The 24036-nt window shown below is 41.9% G+C and overlaps 1 protein-coding gene across 2 annotated transcripts in view; it reads left to right on the forward strand.

The window, feature by feature from the left end:
- Positions 1-24036, forward strand: part of LOC120574587 (RNA-binding protein Musashi homolog 2-like) — a 472078-nt gene that overhangs the window by 391102 nt on the left and 56940 nt on the right. For both annotated transcript variants that reach the window (XM_039825004.1, XM_039825005.1), the window contains exon 11: positions 23589-23651. In XM_039825004.1, the coding sequence (XP_039680938.1) occupies positions 23589-23651 (63 nt within the window). The remainder of the gene's footprint in view (positions 1-23588; positions 23652-24036) is intronic.

Below are 24036 nucleotides of genomic sequence, written 5' to 3' on the forward strand. Positions count from 1 at the left end.
CTCTCCATTGACAAGTGTTAACTTTCTTAAAGTACTCCGTTGAAATTAAAAACTATTGGATCTGCCCAGAGCCACTCTGGATTTGCCATAACCAATCGCTAACGTTTGGTCGTGACGTATGTCATGTGCAACAAGAGGGGAGACCATCAAGGCTATTAGCATTAGCACCGCTAGCGATAGCCTTAGCCAACTCCTTCACCACTAACAGAGCGAGCTGGAAAATCTAACTTTTCCCGAACCCCGTGGGGAGGAGGGCCACAACATCATGGCCACCAATAAAACTCAGCAAAGATTGTTCTTGCTCGGGCTTTAACTTCTGGATATTCTGCAAAAATATATACAAATAATATAATATTAAAGTAAAAATAAAAGTAATAGTCTAAACAGAGGGAAATAAAAGATACAAAAGAGACAGACTTTCAAAAAATTTTAATAATATAGATAGAATATAGAAATTTGAGTAGACATCAGATATTAAGATAGGTTTCTTATTGGATACCAACTTAAGAGACTCAAAGTACAACATGTCAAATTCAACCTCCAACACCCTGCTTTTCGATGATGTTCATGTCGCGTAATTACGTGACTTCATAATGTTCCCTTGGCAACAGGGGAAAATGGCTGCTCTTGTGTGAAGTAAACGCAACATTTTTTCAACTTTCTGCTAAGATATATGTGACTTTTTTGCAACGAAAATGCAGGGATTATGAAATCATGCAAGCGCCGCATTTTTTGTGCGGAAATCGGCAATTTATGCGGCGAAAGTGCGGCATATTTGAAAAAATGCGGCCCCCTTATGAATATGCGGACTTTGGCTGATTATGCATTGAATTATGCGATTGCATAATCCCGTTTTTCTGGAGGGACTGACTGAGCACTCATGAAGCTGAAGGTGCTGAAGGTGAACATAAGCTGCATTCTGGCAAACTCAAGACACAGTTGAGTGTGTCTCTCTGCTCCACAATATGAGAGTGCAAAGATGGAATGTGATGTGATGTGATGGAAGGCTGGTGTCTGTCTCGCTCTAGTGACATGCTTTACGTTTCCTTGGGTTGAGTTTCATTTTGTGTTCCAGATGTCATGATACTACAACACATTTTACAGCTCACTCTGACGTCTCCACAATCAGCAGGTATAGTAGAATTATGGCATCGGTACAGGAAGTACGTGCAAACTCCAGAGAGACGTGCCACCGTTGGTCAGGTTGGGTTCAAACCTAAGACCCTCTTGCTTCTTGTGCAAACTTGGCAAAGAGCTCCCTGTAGCCAGGATCTTTGTAGAATCTTCTCCAAGTTTCGACCGCATTAATTAAAACACTAAAGGTTGGGATGGAAATGAGCTGAGAAATGGAGCCATGCCGGAGGAGTCCCATGGTGCGACAAAGCCAGAGGAAACAGGTTAAAATATGTCGGCCTCAGGACTGTGCTGCCTTCAAGGCCACAGACCACAGCGCACCAGGGAACACAGCAGGCTGCTGTCATTCTTTACACACACACACACACACACACACACACACACACACACACACACACACACACACACACACACACACACACACACACAGATACACACACACACACACACACACAGCTGATGGCCCACTAGGGTTGGCCAAAACAGCTTGTCAAATCTCTGCCTCTTCCAACTGCGATATCTCCTTCGACTGCCCTTGCTGATCAGCAGTGATTGCTACATGTGTTACTGATGGCATGTAGCTGTAATCAAAACCATAATGCGTAGTGTATCTGTCTCTCTATAATGACAATTATTTTCTGCCATCATCAACTGAACAGTGGGTCTGCCATGGCAGCACATTACACTTGCATTATCATTTTCGTTCCTGCATCATCCAATCTTGGAGCCTTTATAAGGACGCTGTTAAGAATGAGTTGATTGCTTTAGATTCACTTTTTCAGGTTTTGCTCTTAATCTCGTGGCTATTCCTGTGAAATGATTTTGCCTTTTTTCCCCGTTATTTGCCTGTGATTTCCTGATTGCACCAGAACGACCTTGGTGCTCGGACATGAAAGGTGAAAAGCCTTTTTTCTCCCCCCCTCGTAGTGTTGAGGGATTTAGAGTAGTTGGCTCACAGTAGAGGGTCAAATTTGACTGTTGAGAAAGCGAGGAGCTCATCTTTTTCTGAAGCACTGCCAATAATCCACACCAGGGACCCAATTCAGAGGGGGTCAACAAAGTGACCCGTGCTTGTGTGTGTGTGTGTGAAGGCTGTGTGTTCATTCTGCTTCCCCACTTCTATTCTACCAGCTGTTTCTGGGTCCATTTAACACTGTTTTATTACAGCATCTTTATATTCAGTCGGATTCAAAGTCAATTTCTTCTATTGCCTTGTCCTGTTTTCAGCCTTGTTCTGTTTTCATTTTCATAGCCCATTTAGTGCTTCCTTAAATGTAGCTTGTGATGTGTGTGGGAGACGCAGCGCTGATGGTAAATGGCGACAGTAATGATTACACTTCATGCTCCCGTGTTGGTATTGCTGTCATTTTAAATGTGGTTCCATGGGTTTTATTATTGATTTTTGTTTGTGTGTTGGTTTCTATATGCTGCATTGTGAGAGACTTATGTGGGCAGACACACATTGTGACAAACACAAGAATAATTCAAAGTGCAGCTTCAAGGCTTTGTAGTCACTGGAAAATATAGTCATGCTGAAGTGATGCTAGTTGCATTTGGACTACTTGTCCATCAGACCATTAGTCGATTCAGCCCCAAATGTTTTGAGTGTAGTATTTTGAAAAGTTGACTGACAAATATGAAACCGGACAATAGCCTATGTAAACCCCCAAAATCATAAGTTGCCTTATTTCATTGTGCTTTGGCTTTGCACATATACTGCGTACAGCTTGTTAAATAGACATAGGTCTTAAAAATAATCCAGCCTATAGAATAAGTTTCTTTGCTGTCGGTAGCCTATGGGCTACTCCGTTTCTTCCTCTCTGTTGAATATGCAGCAGGTATGGTTCAGACTCAAACACACGGAGCTCTGAAGCAGACCTTTGCGTCACTTAGTGTCCACTCTCGCTGTAAAAATAGAGATGAGCAGCGCGCCTGCCGTGGTATGTGCAGCTTCAGGTTCATAATATTATCTGCTGTGGAGATGCTGCGGCAGATGTGTCATGTTTGAGCTCTGTGTATTTCTGCCGTAGTTGTGGTTTTCCACCTCCAACGTAGAGCAGCTTACAGCCACTTCCCTAAACTTTCGCTTATTCAGAGACCAGAGTCTCAAACGGGGCTCTGTGTCTGTCAGAAGGTCTGAGATCTACCGTATCAGCAGAGCAATCACGTAATGCACAGCAGACTATGGTGCAGGCTAATTATTTTCTGAAATATAGTGACTTTATTCTTGTAATAGCCTATTCTAACTTTATTTTTCTCAAAATATCATGACTCCTCCAAATCTCAGAGAACACAGATATATTTTGAATCTGCACAAAGTTTTTTCCTCAACAAAAGGTGCAAAAGAGGATGCCTATAGGCTACATGTGTGCTGCCTCAGATATAATTAGAAAAGCCCATCTACAGGAGAATAAAAAGATGAAAGCAATACAGAATGCCTGACAGCCTTAATGCAATATATTCCATCATGTTGTTATATTTGGATTGTAATCTATGTTTCCCTTTACATAAAGATATTTCCAGCAAAAACTGATTCAGAAAAAGTTATAAATAGGTGCATACAAATTCACCAGAATGCAGGAAATTAAGTGTTTAATGCTCCCGCATCATAAGTCACCAAACAAATCTGTAAACAAAACCTTGGCCTTTGGGTTGCCAGGCCAGTTATGATTAGACCAAATATTGGTGCCAGCTACATCTACACAACATCTACAAACTGGGCAGCTAAAATGAACAAACACTGGTTATTAACAAGCTGGGCAAGTCAATCGCTGTTTTGCATTGCATTCAATTTATTTAAATGGGATCGGGCTAAGCCCCGAATCTACTCAAGTTCTAGAAACGCTCCTGTTGTCCATTCCTGTGGTGGGACATCAGCCATCTTCCACAGCCCTCTCTGGCCACTTTCCCGTTCTTTGCCCATTTTATACAACCCAATTGTCTCTTTGTATTTGTCACAGCTCACTTTTGGCGTAGGACATGTTGGCCTCTGATGAGAGCTGAAGGTTGTGGCACTGCAGTGCAGCCCTGTTTATGCATGTGTAGTGAAGTAAAGCACCAAGGTCACAGGCTCTTAGAAGCAACTTACTCTGCAGGCCTGGCTAAGAAAAGCCCCTCTCCCACCTTTCTTTCTTCCCTCTGCAAACTCATCACTACCTCCATGTTTACCTCATAATGTTTTATATATTCGATTCCTATATTTATATCAACTCAAGTGTATGGAGACCGAGACAAGACCAAGACTTTGAGGGGTTGAGACTGAGACAAGACCAAGACTAGACCAGTGTGAGTCCCACACTGCATAACACGATAATATGTCTCCACCCAACTGAACACACTTTATTGGCTTAGAATTACAATAACAATTGCTAAACACACTGCAAACTCACGGTCCTCTCATCCCAATTTACAGCCCCCCTCTCTTGGCTTAAAATAACTCACCGTTGTTGGCTACGGCCGCTAAACAGGCTACACGTTTTCGCCTGAAGCTAATGCTTAGCTACCTGTTCAGGAGGAAATTAGCCAACTCTGCGTCCTTTTGGGCTCTAAGCTGTCTCCATCTTTCAAATACATCGCCAATATTTACCCAGGGTTTGTAATGTCTCTGGTCACCCAACTGTTAGGGACATGCCGTTTTTTTTAGGTGGGGTAGAATCTATCTCCGTTGATCCTGTTCATTTGTTTGCTGCTTTCATGGCTGTACTAACGTTAATGTTTTACAGGTATATCTGGCAACACGGCCTGGCTGTCAAACTGGGCAGTTGATAACAACACACAGGTCAAAACACAAAATTTCAAAAGGAGAAAATACTGGCATTAGCATTGTTGTCAGAAAATATAGTATTTCAACTTAGCATGTTTCCTTAAAGATCACGTGGGTAGCTAAGCCATGCAAGATCCAAGAACTGCAAGATTTGAGGCTCTTTGTAGTTTTCAGCACAAGCAGTGTTGCCACAGTTACTTTGAAAAAGTAACTTAGTTACTTTACAGATTACTTGATTATAAAAGTAATTTAGTTACTTTACAGATTACTTGATTTTAAAAGTAACGAAGTTAGATTACAAGTTACTTTATTAGTTACATTCAGCAACTGCCGACAACACCCCCACAGCCTCAACATAAAAATGACAACCGGTTTACTGTGAGGCAGCTTGGCGTTGCCAGTAGTAGGGATCTGGTTTATTATGGCACGAAAGAGAGCGAGTCAACCATGTTTAAGGGCAGCATTTCCGCTACAACATAGGCCTACTGCCTTACTCGTTACTGAAAAAAGTGGTCAGATTAGAGTAACGCGTTACAAGTAACGCGTTACGTGGCATCAATGAGCACAAGGCATAAAATGCCTACTCGAGGAAAGGCACAAACTGGCTTTTTAAGCTTTTCACAGAGCCCTGGCCGAATTTCCACTTCTTGGTTCAGATTCAAGTGCATTTTGTTGGCTGTTTTTTCCAGCTCTCTTTTCACCGGAACTTGGTTTGCTGTGGTCAACTTTTCCAGCGATCCGTGCAGACTATCACTTGTACTACTCATTTGCTTTTCCATTGCATTTTGCATGCGGCAACTAATTGTAGAACTGCTGGTGCTCTCAGAGTCTTTTAATTTGCGTTGTCTTGTGTTATTAGCCATTATCTTAAAACACTCAGGTTGCACCAACTAATTTGAAAAATACAGATCAGCATTCTGGACTACGTACAAAGATCTTGTGGCTGATGCAGGGGCAAGGATGATTAGCAGTAGTTCAGGTTGGTGACAAGCGCCTGGATGAGCATCTGGGCCGGCTCCTTAGCGAGAAAGGGGCAAATCCTCCTGATGCTGTACCAGAGGAATCTGCATTTCCAGGGTCACACCCAGGTTGATCAAGCTGGCATCACCACATATTGTTATGGTGATGGTCAGGTCCCGGTGCTGGCACCCCTTTCCTGAGACATGTTTGGACATGTTTCATACTAACGTTGCACCATTTAAGGAAGAATTGTATTTTGTTAAGGTGGTTTGTTGTTTTTGTATTGTGAATCATTTGCAAGTTTTGAACCTTCAGCTTGTCTGAAGTCTTGCCCGTGTTACTATACATTATTTCACATATGTTACCGATTGCCTGGAGAGCCTGCACAGCTGGTGAGTCCTTCAGAGAGCAGCCCTTCCTCTTAGCCCTTTTGGGCCTTTTGTTTTTAACAGCTGTATTTTCACCCATATTTCCACTGCCTTTCCAAGGTATGTGTGATGTTACAGGCTTCTATACCTTCACTGCTAGGTTGGGGGAGAGAAAAGAACAGAGAGATTATGTCAACAATAGGTTGCCTATTTTAAGTAGAGGGATGGATGGCTATACCAGTTGGATTCTCACTGTGCCTTAATGCCTTTAAAAATATCTGTGTGAAATGCACCATTAGCTCAGACTGGAGGCATACAAAATAGCGTGTGTGTGTGTGTGTGTGTGTGTGTGCGCATCCAGCAATTTGAAGGTGATGTTGTGCAGTGCTTTATAGTATCTGTCCATATCTGTCTCCAAATATCACAAATCACACAAATGAAGATGGATGTACTTTTTGAAAAGTGAGATAATGACAAAATCCAGAGGTCTGTCACAAACAGATGCATCTCTCTGTGAAACTGTTTTTATCCATAGAGGCTATTTACTCATAAAGAAGGCTATCCTTGATAATAATAGTTATGGGGAAGTAAGCAATTTGTAGAAGCAGAGTAGGGCTTTCTGGCACTACCTCACCTACGTCCAAGGTGCATGGAGACGAGAGACTGAAAAGAAATGACTGAGATGTCATAACTCCAGCAACACTTGTAGTATCCAGAACGAAGGTCTGTCAATTAACGTGTTCTTTATACTGGAGTTTTGACCCCTTCAGGAGTAAGCAATCTGTGCATGCCTTAGTCACCTTTCACAATAAATGATGTATTATTTCAGAACTGTAATTAAATAAAATCAGACAGTATACCATGTGCTCTTACACCTACCTATAAATATCTGATACTCTACATACATATCTATATGCAACCCACCTAGACTGATCCCACTGTCAACCTGTTTATATTTGTATGATCATGATAATGTAAACCTGATTTTGGCATTATATTATTTTGGATGTGCACCTTGCTGTTACTGTTACCTTCAACCTTTTACTTGCACTCTTCCTACTTTGTATGGCATCTACTGCACAGTAATTTCCCTCTAGATACATAACGTTTTATCTTATTTTATACAAAATAAAATGAAAATAAAATACCCAAAAGTAATTAAAAAAACAAATACATTTAGTTGAATCCACCCACCCAAGGCTCACTAAATATTTATTGTCAGGGCCACAGCAATCCTACCTGGTATCTCTACCTGGTATTAGCATGTGATCTGTATGTGATTCAGGTATTTTGGTTTGACATTTGGTTTATTATTGTTTTTCTTTCTTATATGAGCCTAAGTCACCAATATGCTGCTTAGGGCTGTGTATTGGCAAGAATCTGGTGATATGATACGTATCACGATACATGGGTCACAATTCAATATATTGCAATATATTTTGATACTGTGCGTAAGGCGATATATTGGGATTTTTTTAAAGTATAATTTTAGAAAAACTAATATTTAAGAAAAGATATGATGTTCATAAAAGTCAAAGAAGTTTACTTTAGGTAAACAATTCAGTACACAGAAAATCTAACTGCCAGTTTGGGATTGTGGTTCACAGGTTCTTAGTGAGCAAATTTGTATATGCTAAAGTAGGCCAAAGTTCAGCCACAGCTACAATGTTAGCGTCTAGCAAAAAGTCAGGCACTGCTAGGCACTGTTAGGCAAGGACACTAGTGGTGCGTCTCAGCGTAGCCATCTAGCAGTAGGGGGTTTAAACCACGGTCTTACATGAATATATATAAATAAATAAAAAATCGATATTGCCTTTTTGAAGATCGATACAGTATTGCAAAATAAAATATCGCGATACTCAAGTGTATCGATTTTTTCTTACACCCCTAATGCTGCTTTATCTGAGGGATTCTACTTTCAGGGGCGATAATTAGCCTGGAAAGTCAGAAGTACAGAGAGTCGTTTCTATGGAGATGATACATCGTCTCATCTAGCACATCGGTGTAAACTGGCTAGACGGTGTGATTCTGATGGCATCATTGGCCTGTGTCTAGCACTCACTGGATGCAGTAAAGTTTGCAGTAAAGTGTGAAGCAGCTGGGACGAGAATTAGCACCTCGAAATCTGAGGCCATACATCTCGGCAGGAAACCGATGGAGGGCCTAGTCCGAGTGGGGAATGAGTCCTTAACCCAAGTGAAGGAGTTTAAGTAACTAGGGGTCTTGTTCGTGAGTGAGGGGACAATGGAGCATGAAATTGGCTGGGGCAGCGGAAGCAGGTTCGCTTTACCGCACCGTTGTGATGAAAAGGGAGCTGAGCCGGAAGGCAAAGCTCTCAATCTACCGGTCAGTTTTCATTCCTACCCTCACCTATGGTCATGAAGGCTGGGTCATGACCGAAAGAACGAGATCCTGGGTACAAGCGGCCAAAATGGGTTTTCTCAGGAGAGTGGCTGGCATCTCCCTTAGAGATAGGGTGAGAAGCTCAGTCATCTGTGAGGACCTCGGAATAGAGTGGCTGCTCCTTTACGTCAAAAGAAGGAGCCATTTGATCCGGTTCGGGCATCTGGTAAGGATGGCCCCTGGGCGACTCCCTAGGGAGGTGGTCCGGGCACGTTGAGCTGGAAGGAGGCCTCAGGGAAGACCCAAGACTATGTGGAGAGATTATATCTCCACCCTGGCCTGGGAAAGGAAAGTTTGGGGTCCCCTGCTGGAGCTGCTGCCTCTGCGACCCTACCCCTGATAAGCGGTTGAAGATGGATGGAAGGATGGATGGATGTCCACATTATTTTTTAAATGTGGCCCACATCAGACTCAAATATGAACTGGGCACGGCCTAAAAGTGACCCTCGTGCACAAAAGAGTAATACAACGTCACGCGTCACAGGTAGCACCCTCTTTAAATGCTTATCAAAATAAACCCCTTGATCTATTAAGAGATCCAAGAAGATGTAATTATTATGTCGTGCTACTAGCTACCGCTAGCTACAGCCACGCTAAAGCCTTTACAGCATACAGCCCTTGGATTTATTATAAGATAATACAAATTATGAAGTACAGCCATTATATCTATTATTAGCCAAAGGAACTCAGGATAACCATCATATGAGCCAGGTCTGCTAGCAATCATTATGCACTAGTTGAATAGCTATTCAGCTATTATTGCATGTTACAACTTTTAAAACATAATGATTTAAATATTTAGGTGTTTGGATTGTAGTGTTAATTTCGTCAGACGAGACGAGACTAAATATGTTCGCCAACGACCTTTTTTTCTATGACTAAAACGAGACAATGACGACACTGCGGCAATGTCCAAAAACGCTGACTAAGACTAAAGGTGGATTTTTAAATCCACCTGCCAACGTGACTTTTTACCAGCCACTTTTTATTGTGCCTCATAAAAGGTGAAAAACAGGACTTGCTGTGTCTCTATGATCCTGTCCTGTCCTATTCATGGTAGCCTACTCATGGACATTGCGCACGTGCTGTAGTAGGGGGTCCAGCCTTGATAATACTGCATAGGGGTCCGGTGTTGGCTCGTTACGCCACTGCATATAAGAGATGAGAGGACTGACAAAATCAGGAGAAGCCTACGCGCACCACAACAACAAAAAAACACTGGTGAATGTGGACCAATACATGAGTTGTTGCAAAGAAGTTTCAACTTTTTTTGTATAGTTCTTAAAAATAAAAAAATAAATAAAAGGAAACTTGTTTTGGGGAGAATAATAATTAGTACTATTAATTAATTACTCTGGGCTGAGATTTTCTAGGAACCTTACCAAAAAGGTTCAGGATCATGATGTTGGTATAATATGAAAATGGCTGGTGGATTTAAGACACAAAATAATAATTTATTGAATGAATCAAATACAAACATATCTGTCAGTGGCTTGTTGATCTTTACATTGTTAGTTAATTTCCTATCCTGGGCTGGGACTCACATTCATACGGTTTCATATTGGGCTTTAACTTATCATTGCACTTACAATAAAGTAGCTGTCCTCAATTTAGGTCATCTTGTAGGTCTCATCTGCGTTTTTTCCTGCATCCACCGTGTGTGATTGTGTGTGTGTGTGTGATTGTGTGCGTTTGTGTGTGTGTGCGCGTGTCACGGGGGAAACGGAGCAACAGCCCCGCCCGCTGCAGACAGCTGACAAGATGAAACAGCAGCAACATTCAGAGACTTAGAGTGAAAAATCGTTACAGCGTACATTGATGTTACAATGTCTAGATGTTGGCAGGACGGTCTGAAAAGTGTTGCACGGTCTTTCGCTGTACGTTTTGTTGGTAATGTGAGATGTTCGAGTCACACACGTCTCGTCTTCATAACAGAAACAAGGAAATTAATTTGACCCGTTCTCCCTCCCGCTTGGTCAGTGGCTGCGCGATAGGGAGCCCCGGCTGTCAATCAATGTCTTCCAGTGATGCGGGCCCCTGATTGGACCAGGCCCGTAAGCAACCGCGTACCCTGCTTACCGATAGTTACGCATCTGAATCACTCAATTCTCATTGGCTACCCACCAAAGTGGCAGGTAGATTAACAGTGTTACCCGCCAATTGCAAAATTCACCTGCATTTGGCGGGTGGGCGGGTGTTAATTTCATGCCCTGGGTAAGTTCATGTACCTCAAAAAAATGTATTCTCTGATTTATAGACATATCTTTTTTTTAAGATCAATTTTTTTTTCATTTTAAACATCAGAAGAGACAAACACATTTGAACAGGAACAACCACCCTCTCCCACCCCCCACCTCGAGGAAAAGAAAGAAAAAACAAAACAAACAAATTAACAAAAACAAAAGCAGAAATCACACCTTGCCTAGTTGCCCTCCTCTACTTCTTGTGATGCTGAGGTCATTAGGACTGATACCTGTGCTGCTGCATCTTTCCATAAGTCTATAGTAGATGATTTGGCTTTGTTAATCCTTGCTGTAGAGAGCTCAAGCATAACTATGTCCAGGAAGTACGCCAACCACTGTTTTATACAATGCAAGTGGGGGGGGAGCCAGCGTTGAGCTATCATTTTCTTGGTTGCAGTTGAGCCGACTAACCAAACTTTCTTTTGTCTCGCAAGCAGATGAAATTTCATCGTCATTAAGTAACAAAATAATCGGGTCAGTAGGAATTCAACATCCTATCACATCCGATGTTACTGATGTTGTTTTATTCCAAAACTCATGCACCTGTTCACACTCCCAGACCATGTGCAAGAAAGTTCCGTTTGTTCAGGTTGACAAAACGTGCAATAGGGAGTAGTAATGCCTGTAGAGACATATCTCTTCTGAGGAGTTCAATATGTCCTATGGCATATGTTGAAGTGGATCTGCTGGTGATTTGGGTTCTTGGAACAGTGGGAAATGTTGTCCCAAACTGTCTCCCATTTCTTTACTATTGGGAGTTCTCCTACAGATACTTGCATCAGTTTAGCATAAATCCTGGACACTAATCCTCTCGCAGGAAAATCAACAAGCCATTTAATGATTGGGTGGGTCTCAAGACTGTTTCCCCATGGTACTCAGTAAAATTTTAGGGCTGACCTTAAGCGAAGATAAAGGAAGAAGGATGTCCTAGGGATCTGAAAGCTAGCTCTCAGGTCCTCAAAACTCAATTCAATTAAATTTTATTTATAGTGTCAAATCATAACAGGAGTTATCTCAGGACACTTTACAAATAGATTAGGTCTACACCACACTCTATAATTTACAAGGACCCAACAATTCCAGTGATTCCCCCAAGAGCATGCATAAATGCGTAAGTGCGACAGTGGCAAGGAAAAACTCCCTTTTAGGAAGAAACCTCGGACAGACCCAGGCTCTTGGTAGGCCGTGTTTGACGGTGCCGGTTGGGGGTGTGATGAACAATGGCAATAATAGTCACAACAAAGATAATGACTAAAAGTAGTAGTTATAATAGTTCATGGTGTCGCAGGGCGTAATAGGGCGTGACAGGGTGTGGCAGGGCGTTGGCCGGACATAGCAAGTCGAAGCTGGGCATTGCAGATCGTAGCAGGGTGTAATAGAGCACAGCAGGGCATAGAGCAGGACCACTGCGACAGCTGCCACCATGATTTAGGTGCCTGATCCAAGGAAACATGCTGGGCAAAAAAACAAAACATAAAGACTCCGGGGAATAACCTCCCCGGTGCTAGGTTAGTAACAAGCATTTCTGGGACATGGATACACAGATGGAAGGAGAGAGAATCTCAGTGTCTCAAAGGAGGTACCCCGGTAGTCTAGAACTATAACCGCATAACTAAGAGCTGCAGAGAAGGAGAGATAGGGAGGCTGCGTTCCGTGATTGTGGCAACACACCCTCCCCCGCCGGTCTAGGCGAATGCTGCGACTCTTTACTCCCTAAGTATACGTAAGCTTTCTATGGGGAGAAGCAGAGATAGGGTGCGGGTGCGCCATGACTGTGGCTACACACCCACCCCCGCCGGTCTAGGCAAACGCTGCAACTCCTCATACCCTAAATATACATAAGCTTTCTTTGAAGAGAAGCAGAGATAGGGAGGGGGTGCGCCATGACTGTGGCTACACACGCTCCTCGCCGGTATAGTTGAACGCTGCAACTCCTCACTCCCTCACTATAGGCTTTATCGAAGAGGAGAGTTTTAAGTTTACTCTTAAAAGTGGTGAGTGTCTGCCCCCCGAACTCAGATTGGGAGCTGGTTCCACAGGAGAGGAGCCTGATAGCTGAAGGCTCTGGCTCCCATTCTACTTTTAGAGACTCTAGGAACCACAAGTAACTCTGCATTCTTGGAGCGCAGTGCTCTAGTGGGACAATAAGGTACTATGAGCTCTTGACCATTTAGAGCTATGTAGGTCAGAAGAAGGATTTTAAATTCAATCCTGGATTTTACAGGAAACCAATGCAGAGAAGCTAATACAGGAGAAATTTGATCTCTTTTCTTAGTTCTTGTCAGAACATGCATTGCAGCATTCTGGATCAGCTGAAGAGTCTTAAAGGTTTTATTTGAGCATCCTGATAATAAGGAATTACTGTAGTCCAGCCTGGAAGTAACAAATGCATGGACTAGTTTTTCAGCATCGTTTTGAGACAGGATGTTCCTAATTTTGGCAATGTTACAAAGGTGAAAAAAGGCTGTTCTAGAGGTTTGTTTTAAGTGGGCATTAAAGCATATATCCTGATCAAAAATAATTCTTATATTTCTGACAGTAGTGCTGGAGGCCAGGGCAATGCTATTCAGAGTAGTTATATCTTCGGATAATGAGGTTCGGAGGTGTTTAGGGCCCAGCACAATAACTTCAGTTTTGTTTGAGTTTAACATCAGAAAATTGTAGTTCATCCATGATTTTATATCTTTAATGCATACTTGAAGTTTAGCTAACTGACTGGTTTCGTCTGGCTTGATTGATAAGTATAATTGGGTGTCATCTGCATAACAGTGAAAGTTAATTGAGTGTTTCCTAATAATATTGCCTAGAGGAAGCATATATGAGGAGAATAGAATTCGTCCAAGCACTGAGCTTTGTGGAACACCATGGCTAACTTTAGCATACCTGGAGGATTTATTGTTAACAGTAACAAATTGAGATCGGTCAGAAAAATAAGACTTAAACCAGCTTAGTGCGATTCCTTTAATGCCAACTAAATGTTCCAATCTCTGTAACAGGATCGTATGGTCAATAGTGTCGAATGCAGCACTAAGATCTAATAAGACATGTACGGAGGCAAGTCCTTTGTCAGCAGCAGTTAGAAGGTCGTTAGTAATTTTCACCAGTGCCGTCTCTGTGCTATGATGCATTCTAAATCCTGACTGAAAGTCCTCAAATAAACTATTGCTATGTAGAAAATCACATAACAGATTAGCAATTACCTTCTCAAGGATCTTGGAGAGAAAGGGATGGTTAGATATAGGTCTATAGTTGGCTAAGACATCAGGGTCAAGGGTGGTTTTTTTCAGAAGAGGTTTTATCACAGCTACTTTAAATGACTGCGGTACATAACCTGTTAATAAACACATATTGATCATATCCAACATGGCATCATGACTTTGTGTAAACATACACGCCACTTTCCTAAAGCCAAATGACGTGTTATTGTACGCATTTTCAGCTATCCATGTGTATGTCTACGCTGTATACAGCAGATGTAAACACACCCACCACGTGGCCTCGCCACGTTGCGTGTTATCGCGAGAATGCGACGTACTATCGCGAGAACGTCACACGCCTGTTAAAAAAAAAAATTAAAAAAAAATGGTTGGGTTTACGAAAAGAACACAGGGAAAGGCTTTAGTAACAAAACAGTGACAAAAACACGGAAAATAACGACAAAAACACGCTTAGGAAAACAACGGCTGAAAAATCGCCACACGCAGGACGCAAACCCAGCTCTCCGGGGTGAAAGTCCTGTGTTTTACCCATCTACCACCCCAACCTACCTCCTTGCGCAATCCCCCGTTTCTTTATACTACTCGCTACGGTGGAAATTCACTCGCAGTGTAGCTCAATGGCGGTCGATTTGCGTTGATATACACGCTAAAATGCGATTATGCGTCTTGATAACGCGCCAAAACGGCATACAAATTGGCGTGTCATACACACGCCAATTCATGAGATCAGTCTGTCATATCTAATAATGAAGTGTTAACTACGGGTAACGCTTCTTTAAGTAGCCTCATTGGGATGGGGTCTAAGAGACAGGTAGATGGCTTAGCTGAAGAGACCTTTAACATTAGTTGTTGAAGGTCTATAGGATAAAAGCAGTCTAAGTATATGTCAGGTCTTGTCGTTCTTTCTAGCAGTCTTTTGTTTAAAGGTGAACCGTTAGAGGTTGAGGGCAAGAGGTGATGAATTGTATCTCTAATTGTTTTAATTTTATCATTAAAGAAGCTCATGAAGTCATCACTACTCAGAGCTATAGGAATAGATGGCTCAATAGAGCTGTGGCTACAGCCTGGCTACAGTCCTGAAAAGAAACCTTGGGTTGTTCTTATTTTCTTCTATCAGTGATGAATAATAGTCTGATCTGGCCTTTCTTAGGGCCTTCCTATAGGTTTTCAGACTGTCTTGCCAATCTAAACGAGATTCTTCCAGTTTGGTGAAACGCCATTTACTTTCAAGTTTTTGCGAGATTTGTTTTAATTTACGAGTTTGGGAGTTATACCTTTGCTTCATCATCTTCTTTTGGAGGGGAGCAACAGAGTCTAAACTCGTCCGTAGCACCATCTACACAATTATCAATTTGGGACGGACTAAAGTTAACATAAAGGTCCTCTGTTTTATTAAAGCACGGTATTGAGTTTAGTGCTGTTGGAATAGCTTCCTTAAATTTAGCTATAGCACGGTCAGATAGGCATCTAGTGTAGAAGCTTTTATCTAATTTCATATAGTCGGTATTAAGAATTCGAAAGTTATTAAAACATGGTCTGATAATAAAGGGTTCTGCAGGAATACTATTACATCTTCAATTTTGATGCCATATGCCAGCACAAGGTTGAGGGTGTGGTTAAAACAGTGAGTGGCCTTATGCACACTCTGACTAAAACCAATTGTATCTAGTAGTGAGTTGAAAGCAATACTAAGGTTGTCGTTGTCAACATCCACATGGATATTAAAATCACCTACAATAAGTACTTTGTCAGATTTAAGGACTACACATGATAAAAACTCAGAGAATTCCGATAAAAAAATCTGAATATGGCCTGGAGCTCGGTAGACAACAACAAATAGAATTGGCTGTAATGTTTTCCTTGTTGGATGTTGAAGATTAAGAACAAGGCTTTCAAACAAGTTATAATTTAGTTTAAGTTTAGGATTAATTAACAGGCTTGAATGAATCAAATATGGCTGCAACTCCCCCTCGGCCTGAGCCTCTAGGAATTTGAGTATTATTATGACTGGGGGGAGTGGCTTCATTTAGACTAACATATTCTTCATGGCCTAGCCATGTTTCAGTAAGACAGAATAGATCAATTTGATCATCTAATATCAGATCATTTACTAGTACTGCTTTAGAAGACAGAGATCTGATATTTAATAGTCCACATCTAATTTTCCTGTTCTGTTCTATCATTGCAGTGGTAGTTTTAATTCCAATTAGGTTGTTAAGTATAGCCCCTCTTTTGGTTACCGTCTCATTTTTTGGGACAGGCTGTGGCTGACGGGGAATGGATGCTAAATTGACTATGTTTGCAGTCAACTTCTTATTACTTAGGGGATTCACCACTTTGTATGGTCTATTGTTGATTATAACTAGAATAGTAGTAGTACTACATGTTACCCTGTAGACAACATTTTCAGATCCATCCACTTGTAAAGTGCCATTTGGATCAATACCTGTGGGGCATGAATCTGTGATATTTTCTACAGAATGTCAATACTTACTCAGTGTGGTCGTTTTGTTGTCAGATAGCAGCCTGACTCCATGTCGGTTTGGGTGGAGACCATCATGCTTCAGCAGGCTGGGCCTCTCACAGAACAAGTTAAAGTTGTTGACATAGGGAATGCTCAGGGAAGCGCAGTGGAGTTTCAGCCAGGTGTGGAGCCAGAACAGTCTGGAAAACTCAACATACCTTCCCCTTGGAATAACTGGTCTAGAGTATAAATACCTCTGTCACTCCACTGATTACAAACAAAAGGTTTGTTACCAGACATTAAGTGCATGTTGTGCCAAATTGGGGTGCTCAAATGCCAGTTATTGATGTAGCGTAGTTGCTTCTCCACCTGTTTAAAGTTGGTCAATGTGTTGGTGATGATAGGGCCATAGGCTAGCATATACATTTTTGGTCACACACCTGCAAAGGCGAGGTCTTGCAGTCTTAGACTTCCAGTGAGGTTTTGCTCTATTTCTCTCCATGGAACTGTAGATGAGGGGTCTATCCACACTCTGAGGGCCCGTAGCTGAAAGGCTCTATGGTACACTTTAAAGCGCCCATATTATGCTCATTTTCAGGTTCATAACTGTATTTTAAGGTTGTACCAGAATAGGTTTACATGGTTTAATTTTCAATAAACACCATATTTTTGTTGTACTGCACAGCCCTCTCTCACTACTGCAGATCCTCTTTTCACCTGGTTTCTGTTTTAGCTACAGAGTGAGACCTCTTTTCTTCTTCTTCTTCTGTACTATCTTTGATTGCACTCGCACATGCGCAGTAGCTGAGATGTAGATCATGTCAGCTAGCTAATTCTAGAGACAGTAAAAGAAAGCCTGTTTCTCCAACTTTGGTCAGTTACAAGGCAGGATTAGCTGGGAGACTTCTAAATGAGGGCGCACATGTAAGTAGTTCTTTTGTAGATTATGGTGAACTTGTGTGTGTTATAGCAGTGTTTTGCTATTGAGAACGAGGTAGCATGCTAACGCTAATGCTACGAGCTAACAGTTGTGGTTAGCCAGCTCGTTTCGGATGGTGACGTCACAAGCCGGGCCGATTTTGAACAGCTCACCAGGAGACTAAAGGCAGGACACATTCAGAAACCATATCTCACTCAAAACAGCATGGATGGATTTTTTTCAAAGTTTGTATGTGTGTGGAAGCACCAGAGACACAAAATAACACCCCAAATCCCAGAAAAAGTGATTTGTTTCATAATATGGGACTTTAAGGTTGGGGAGGGCCAGGCCTCCCGTGTTTGTGGTACGTTGCAAGGTAGAGTATTTTAGCCTCGGTTGTTTACTATTCCAAATATACTGCCGGATTATGGTATCAAGTTTCTTCCAGAAATGTATTGGTGGGGGTAAGGGGATCATTGTACTTAAGAAGTTCACACGAGGAACTATGTTCACTTTAACAACATCAATCCTGGACCATAGCGATGCCGGCAGCGCAGACCAATTAACCAGATCCCTTTGAACACTACTTAATATAGTTTCATAGTTGTCCTGGACAGCTCGCTGTAGCGACGCGTGAATGGTGATGCCCAAATATGTAATTTTGCTTTAGGTTGGTATTGTATCACTAATAGCTGATGTCACCTGTTTGTTGTTCAACAGGAGCAGATTAGATTTATTCCAATTGATTTTATAGCCGGAGATTGAGCCAAATTCGTTAAAGATCTTAAGGATTTTTGGAACAGAGATATAGACGTATCTTTCGCCATGTAAAGTCTATGGGAAAGCGCAAAATTGTGACTATAGTCGCTCTATAGTGGCGTCAAAGTTGCATGAATTCCGATCTGACTGTCCAGACTGAGGTTGCATTTTTTTTTTATCCGACCTGTAACAGATTTTGGCCACATATTTGAAAGTGACCCAAATTAGAACTGGAAAAGATCGGATGCCATTTGACTTGGGCTGTTCATACTGTCATGAAAAAAATATGAGCATGAAAATTAGATTTTGGTCACTTTGACTTGCAGTCTGAACGTAGCCAAGAAGTCCACACAAACATCACAGAAGGTCAAGGAATGTATAGAGATGCTAGATAAAAGATAACTGTACCAAGTTTTCATAACACACACCTCAAACAATGTCAACTTTGCATTAAAAGTGTCATAATTTACCGAATGACACTTAATGACAACAGTCCTTAACATTCATAAAGACTCCTTCATGTTCATGACAGGTGTCCTGTCAGTCTTATACACACCCCTCTAAATAAAGTGTTACTGAGAAGGCAAACAGATAAGAAATGGTAATAACATATTCTCGCTAAGCATCGAGAAAATAAGGAAAGCATGGATAAAGAAATGTAACAGAAATGTGGATAAATTGAAGAGAAATCAAGAAACTGTGCAGCCACCTTGTTTGTCCTTCGAGCTCTTACACTGTCTTTGTTCTCAGTCCCAGATCCCAGAAACCCCCTAAGGACAAGTTAAGTACGCAGACCCAGAAACCCGCTGCAATCTTAACATTGGCTTTATCTTCCCAGCAATAAAGGGTCCATGAAATTGATTTAATGCCACACAGGCTTTTCCTGGGTGGCAAGCATCTCAGCGTGCAAGAAACGCCCTGTCCCCGTCTATTCATTAACCTTTACTAATCCGACTTTGTTCAAGTCACTCAGAAACTTCAGCTGGCAGGCCTAGCTTCACACTGCTGAGGCAACGATGAGAGAAGATGACAAATACGCTTTGAATGAAAAAAAATCTTTAGGTGATTTATTATTTAGCATAGTTAATCAAAACAAATCAGATAGATTTACAGTTTCAGATATCAAGGATTTGCAGCCCATGGCCAGAAAATACGTCGCTGCCATGTTATGACAGAAATACTGAAACTTGACTGAAAAACAAATTAGTTTTTACACACACACACACACACACACATATATATATATATATATTTCATATATGCTATGTGTATATTCATGTCATTGTTATCCTAAGGAAAATGATTTGCCAGGAACCTGGTGTTTATTCAAAGATAGAGCTTTATAAGATAGAGCCGGTTAATTAACCCGACTCGTGTCACTGAACTGGGAGACTCGAGTGCCATACGTCAATGAACCGACTCACTCCTGTTTTTTTATTCCTTTACTTCATTCGTGCCGTTGTGTGTAGCTGGTCTTCTTCTGCTACTGTGTGTGTAGTAATCTAGCTCATTAGCGCCTCCACTGGAGTGGTGGTGGTAGAATCAATCAGGAAATGAGCTACCTAGACCGCGCACCAGGCTACTGAACGAGACCGAATGTAACCGTGCAACCGGCCAGCCCGCTCGAGTCTAATGTAACCGTGCAACCGGCCGGCACGCTCGAGTCTAATGTAATCAAGTGGTGTCTTGGTTCTCGGCAAGTTTGAGTTACCGATAGCAGAAGCCTTTATGTCTCGTGCATTTTAGAATTGTGTTCATGGAAATTCATAGGCTACATTACCAAAGGGAAAGTATTATATCACATACAAATACACGTAATGTTATCTTGGTAGTTATGTAAAGTTAAATGTTAGAAGTGAATGTTACTACATGGTAGTTAGACTGTCATGAGGAGACTGCCAACCAGGGTACCGAATGTAACCGTGGCCAGTGCGTGAGTCTAGTGTCGGTCAGTATGAGTCTGTAAATAATATGTCGAGACCGAATGTAACCGCAACCGCTCGAGTCTTCTGCGGTGTCTTGGTTCCTGGTGGGGGAACGCGATCACCCCGCCACCACCGAAGGCACACGAACCGGTGACCGAATCTATTAACTCGGTAGGCCAACCAACGACCGTCCGGTTGAACCGACTCACGTAAAAGAGTCGGTTGTCCCATCACTAGTAGTGGCAGAGTGATAGACATAGATATATACACGTGTATATATATAGAATTATACACGTGTACATATCTATGAGTGATAGAGAGAAACAAAGTGGAGCAGATTAACCAGCAGGGCGCGAACAGCGCACACACTGGTGTGGAGGTGAATTACAGTGAGTTTTAATGGAATACTGGGAAAGCCTAATAACAATAGGACATTTGAAGTCTAGATTATGAGGCTATTTCAGCAGAGCCAACAGCTTCATATGCCATGGATATGTGAATATGGTGCTGAATTTTCCAGTATTTTAAGAAGACAAACGGTTGGGACGTTGTCATGCTATGACAAAGCTGATATGCTTTATGTGAAGTACAGTGTTGTGGTGTCAGCAGAAAGAATTATCTTAGAAAACTGATTAAAACTAATTGTTGAAATAAATTGTTTTTTTGTATCCTTTTTACATAACATTGGTCATTGCTAATGACATACACAGTAATTAATCTAGCATACTTTCATTAAATAAATCAATTCAAGCTAAAATTGAAGAGTCTACAATTAGCCTGATCTATTTTAAGAGATTTTCTTAAAATTAAGTTAATACCTTTTAGAAAAATGTCACCTGGGGTAAAACTCCCCCTGCTGCTACTGTGATTTGCATTTGTATAGCTCACAGCATTTTCATTTACATGTTAAAGCCTCCCCTAGACTTAGAGGGAGGGGGGATCAACAAATGCCAAGCAAGGCCCACGTCAATTTCCGACAATTCACGGCAGTTTTCGGTGTTGCCTGTAAATTGCCGTGTGCAGTCGTAAACCTGAAGTTCCACGACAATCTACATTACCATTACCGTTTGATTACATTACTTGTGCGGCAGCCACGGTCACTCAGTGACAGACTCATTCAGTAGCCTTCTCGTTCGAAAAACGAACACCGGTCGCCACGGTCTCTTCACTTTTTTAGCATATGATTTTTTAACGAGTTACTTTATTTTTTTAAAAGAACAAAGTCGTGACAGAAGCTGGTTTGAAGAGACCAAGACAGCCCATCAGTGAAGGCAAGTAGAACAGCATTCAGTAATTGAGTCAACAGTCGCGGTCACCGAGAGCAGTCATACCGAGTAGCTCCCACCGCAACCGAACCGCTCTTCAACAACTCTTCAACAACTCTTTCGGTCCAATGATTCGTGCTGCTCAAGGCTCGATTTGATTGATTCTACCACCACTCCAGCGGAGGCACTAATGAGCTAGATATTAACTAGCAGCAGAAGAATACCAGCTATACACACGGAGCAAGCATACCGAGTCGAACCACTCAGCTTGAGCGAGCGAAGCCGGCCCGGCACGAATGAGGTAAAAAACAGGAGTGAGTCGGTTCATTGACGTATGGCACTCGGTTCACCCGGTTCAGTGACACGAGTCGGGTTAATTAACCGACTCTTCGGTCAGTTCGTCAACACTATACCGAAGCCGTGCTTCACGTGCTCGGCCATGACCGGCGAGCTGCAGGTCAGTCTGACATATGGCGATTTCATGGAGGTCAACGCTACAATTAACTGACAACAGAAGTTATACTAGTTACAGTTCTCAAGGACGCACGCACACACGGATAGAGACAGTCTCCCCTTCGGCGTGTGGGGTACTTCGTGCATGGTGTAAGCGTGTCCGCGTTATTCTCACATGTAGGAGAACCTCGTGAATTAACCTGCAACAATGTCAGCTGTTTGGACGCTTCTTCAGCGTGTGTTTAGAAGATAAACAAGTTTCCAATATGCAACACCTGCAAGGAAATTAAGTCGTGGAGGGCGACACCAAAACCAAAAACATTTTTTTAGTTAGATATTTGTGAAAAGCGTGAAAAGGCCACCGGATCGTTGGTCCTGATTGGTTGAAGGACTATCCAATGTGCCCAGAGGCATTTGAGTGGCGTCCATTGGTGACGCCCTTGGAAATGAACTGTCAATGAACCTTCCCCAGACCCACTCTCAGTTACAACTGAGAAGGGTCTGGTGTCAACCAGGCTAACTGCATTGCCTATTTCTTGTTTCAGATGTTTATACAAACATATGGCTTTGCATTAACTCTTAGACAAGATCCTTTGTTACCAGCCATAGTGCTTTCTGTGTCAATATGGACATGATGGCATTACATCAGGAACGTTTATTGGTCTGGTGCATTCTGGTAGTAGAGTCGATATTTCTACCTCTTGAGCAAAAGCGAATGGTCATCCCTGCAGGTTACACATTTTGCTGTGACACACACGACACGGTAAAACTGTCTCAAAATGATCCATGCAAACTGGTAGAGATTAACAAATATATTTCCATTGAAAAATGCTAACAGTTACAAATTGGAGGCGCAGACACAACTACACATTTACAGACACAAATCACTGAGACACAGACACTGATACACATACAGTATACAGACAGAAATCACTCTGCATTTAGACAATTAGAAGAGTCACGTGACATTTTAAAGGTGCCCTGCCACACGTATTTCATTACTTTGTGGTAATGTCTGAAGTTATACCATGGACTCTGTAACACTGTCTGTGGAAAAAATGCCTTGGTTATCTTGTTTTAAGCCATTCTAGCGTGGTATAGAAAGCCTGCAGGAAGACTCAGCTCGATTTGTGCCAGTTCTCATTAATATTCAACGAGCTAAGCTGCTTGACTCTGATTGGCTAACAGCTTGCCAGTGAGAGCCTGGCTATCAGCATCCTTTACCCAGCACAACCGGGCGAGCTCATGAATAGTAATGAGCTCAGGCAACACAACGTCAGACTGACCAGCTTTTGTTATTGGCCTGATTTCTCAGCTTATTTCTTTTCAGTGGCTAGAGCTGACATGCGAGGCAGTTCATTTTCACATTTACGACATAACACATATGGACCTAACATATTTTAAAAAATACAAGTAAAAACGTTTTTGTTATGTGCTCGCTGCATTTGCAGATTTGTAAAACGGCACAGTAAAACAGTCTCAAATGAATGATATAAACAATATATAAACAAATTAGTGGCACGGATACAGCTAAACAGTTACAGATACATATTGCTCAGCATTCATTTGTGTATTGTGTTTTATGAATTACAAAGCAGAGGCACAGATAAAATACAGATTCACAGATACAAGTAACTGCTTTTTTTGTGAATTGTGTTACAAAACAGTAATTGAATAAATGTATCTTAATGTATCCTCTGTGTCATTTTATCAGGCTTCCCAGCGACAGCATATGGACCGGTGGCAGCAGCGGCAGTAGCAGCAGCTCGTGGCTCAGGTAGGGCGACCTGTGGAAGAAGCTGCACACCACACGGGCAGAACGCAGGGGCAGTATTCTGTGTTGCCATGCAGTTTCTCTTGTCTGCTTTCTTTTTCCTCAACCTAACACCTCTCATACACACACACACACAAACATACACACACCTTAACACACTGTGTGTTAAGGTGTGTGTATGTTTGTGTTTTGTGTGTCACACAAAACAGCGGCTTTATATACTGCTTGTAAAGTTGAGGGAGAGGGTGGATTTCAGAGTTTCTCCTCTCCTCTCACTTTGGTGATCGTAAAGATACAGTTATGGTGGCTTCTATAGGTTGTCTGAAGAGCTACTTTACCTGCCAGCTCTTGGATGGATTGTAGCTGGATGTATTATGATTCTGATTAT

The sequence above is a fragment of the Perca fluviatilis genome, chromosome 2 (genome assembly GCF_010015445.1).
Source record: "Perca fluviatilis chromosome 2, GENO_Pfluv_1.0, whole genome shotgun sequence".
NCBI lineage: Eukaryota > Metazoa > Chordata > Actinopteri > Perciformes > Percidae > Perca > Perca fluviatilis.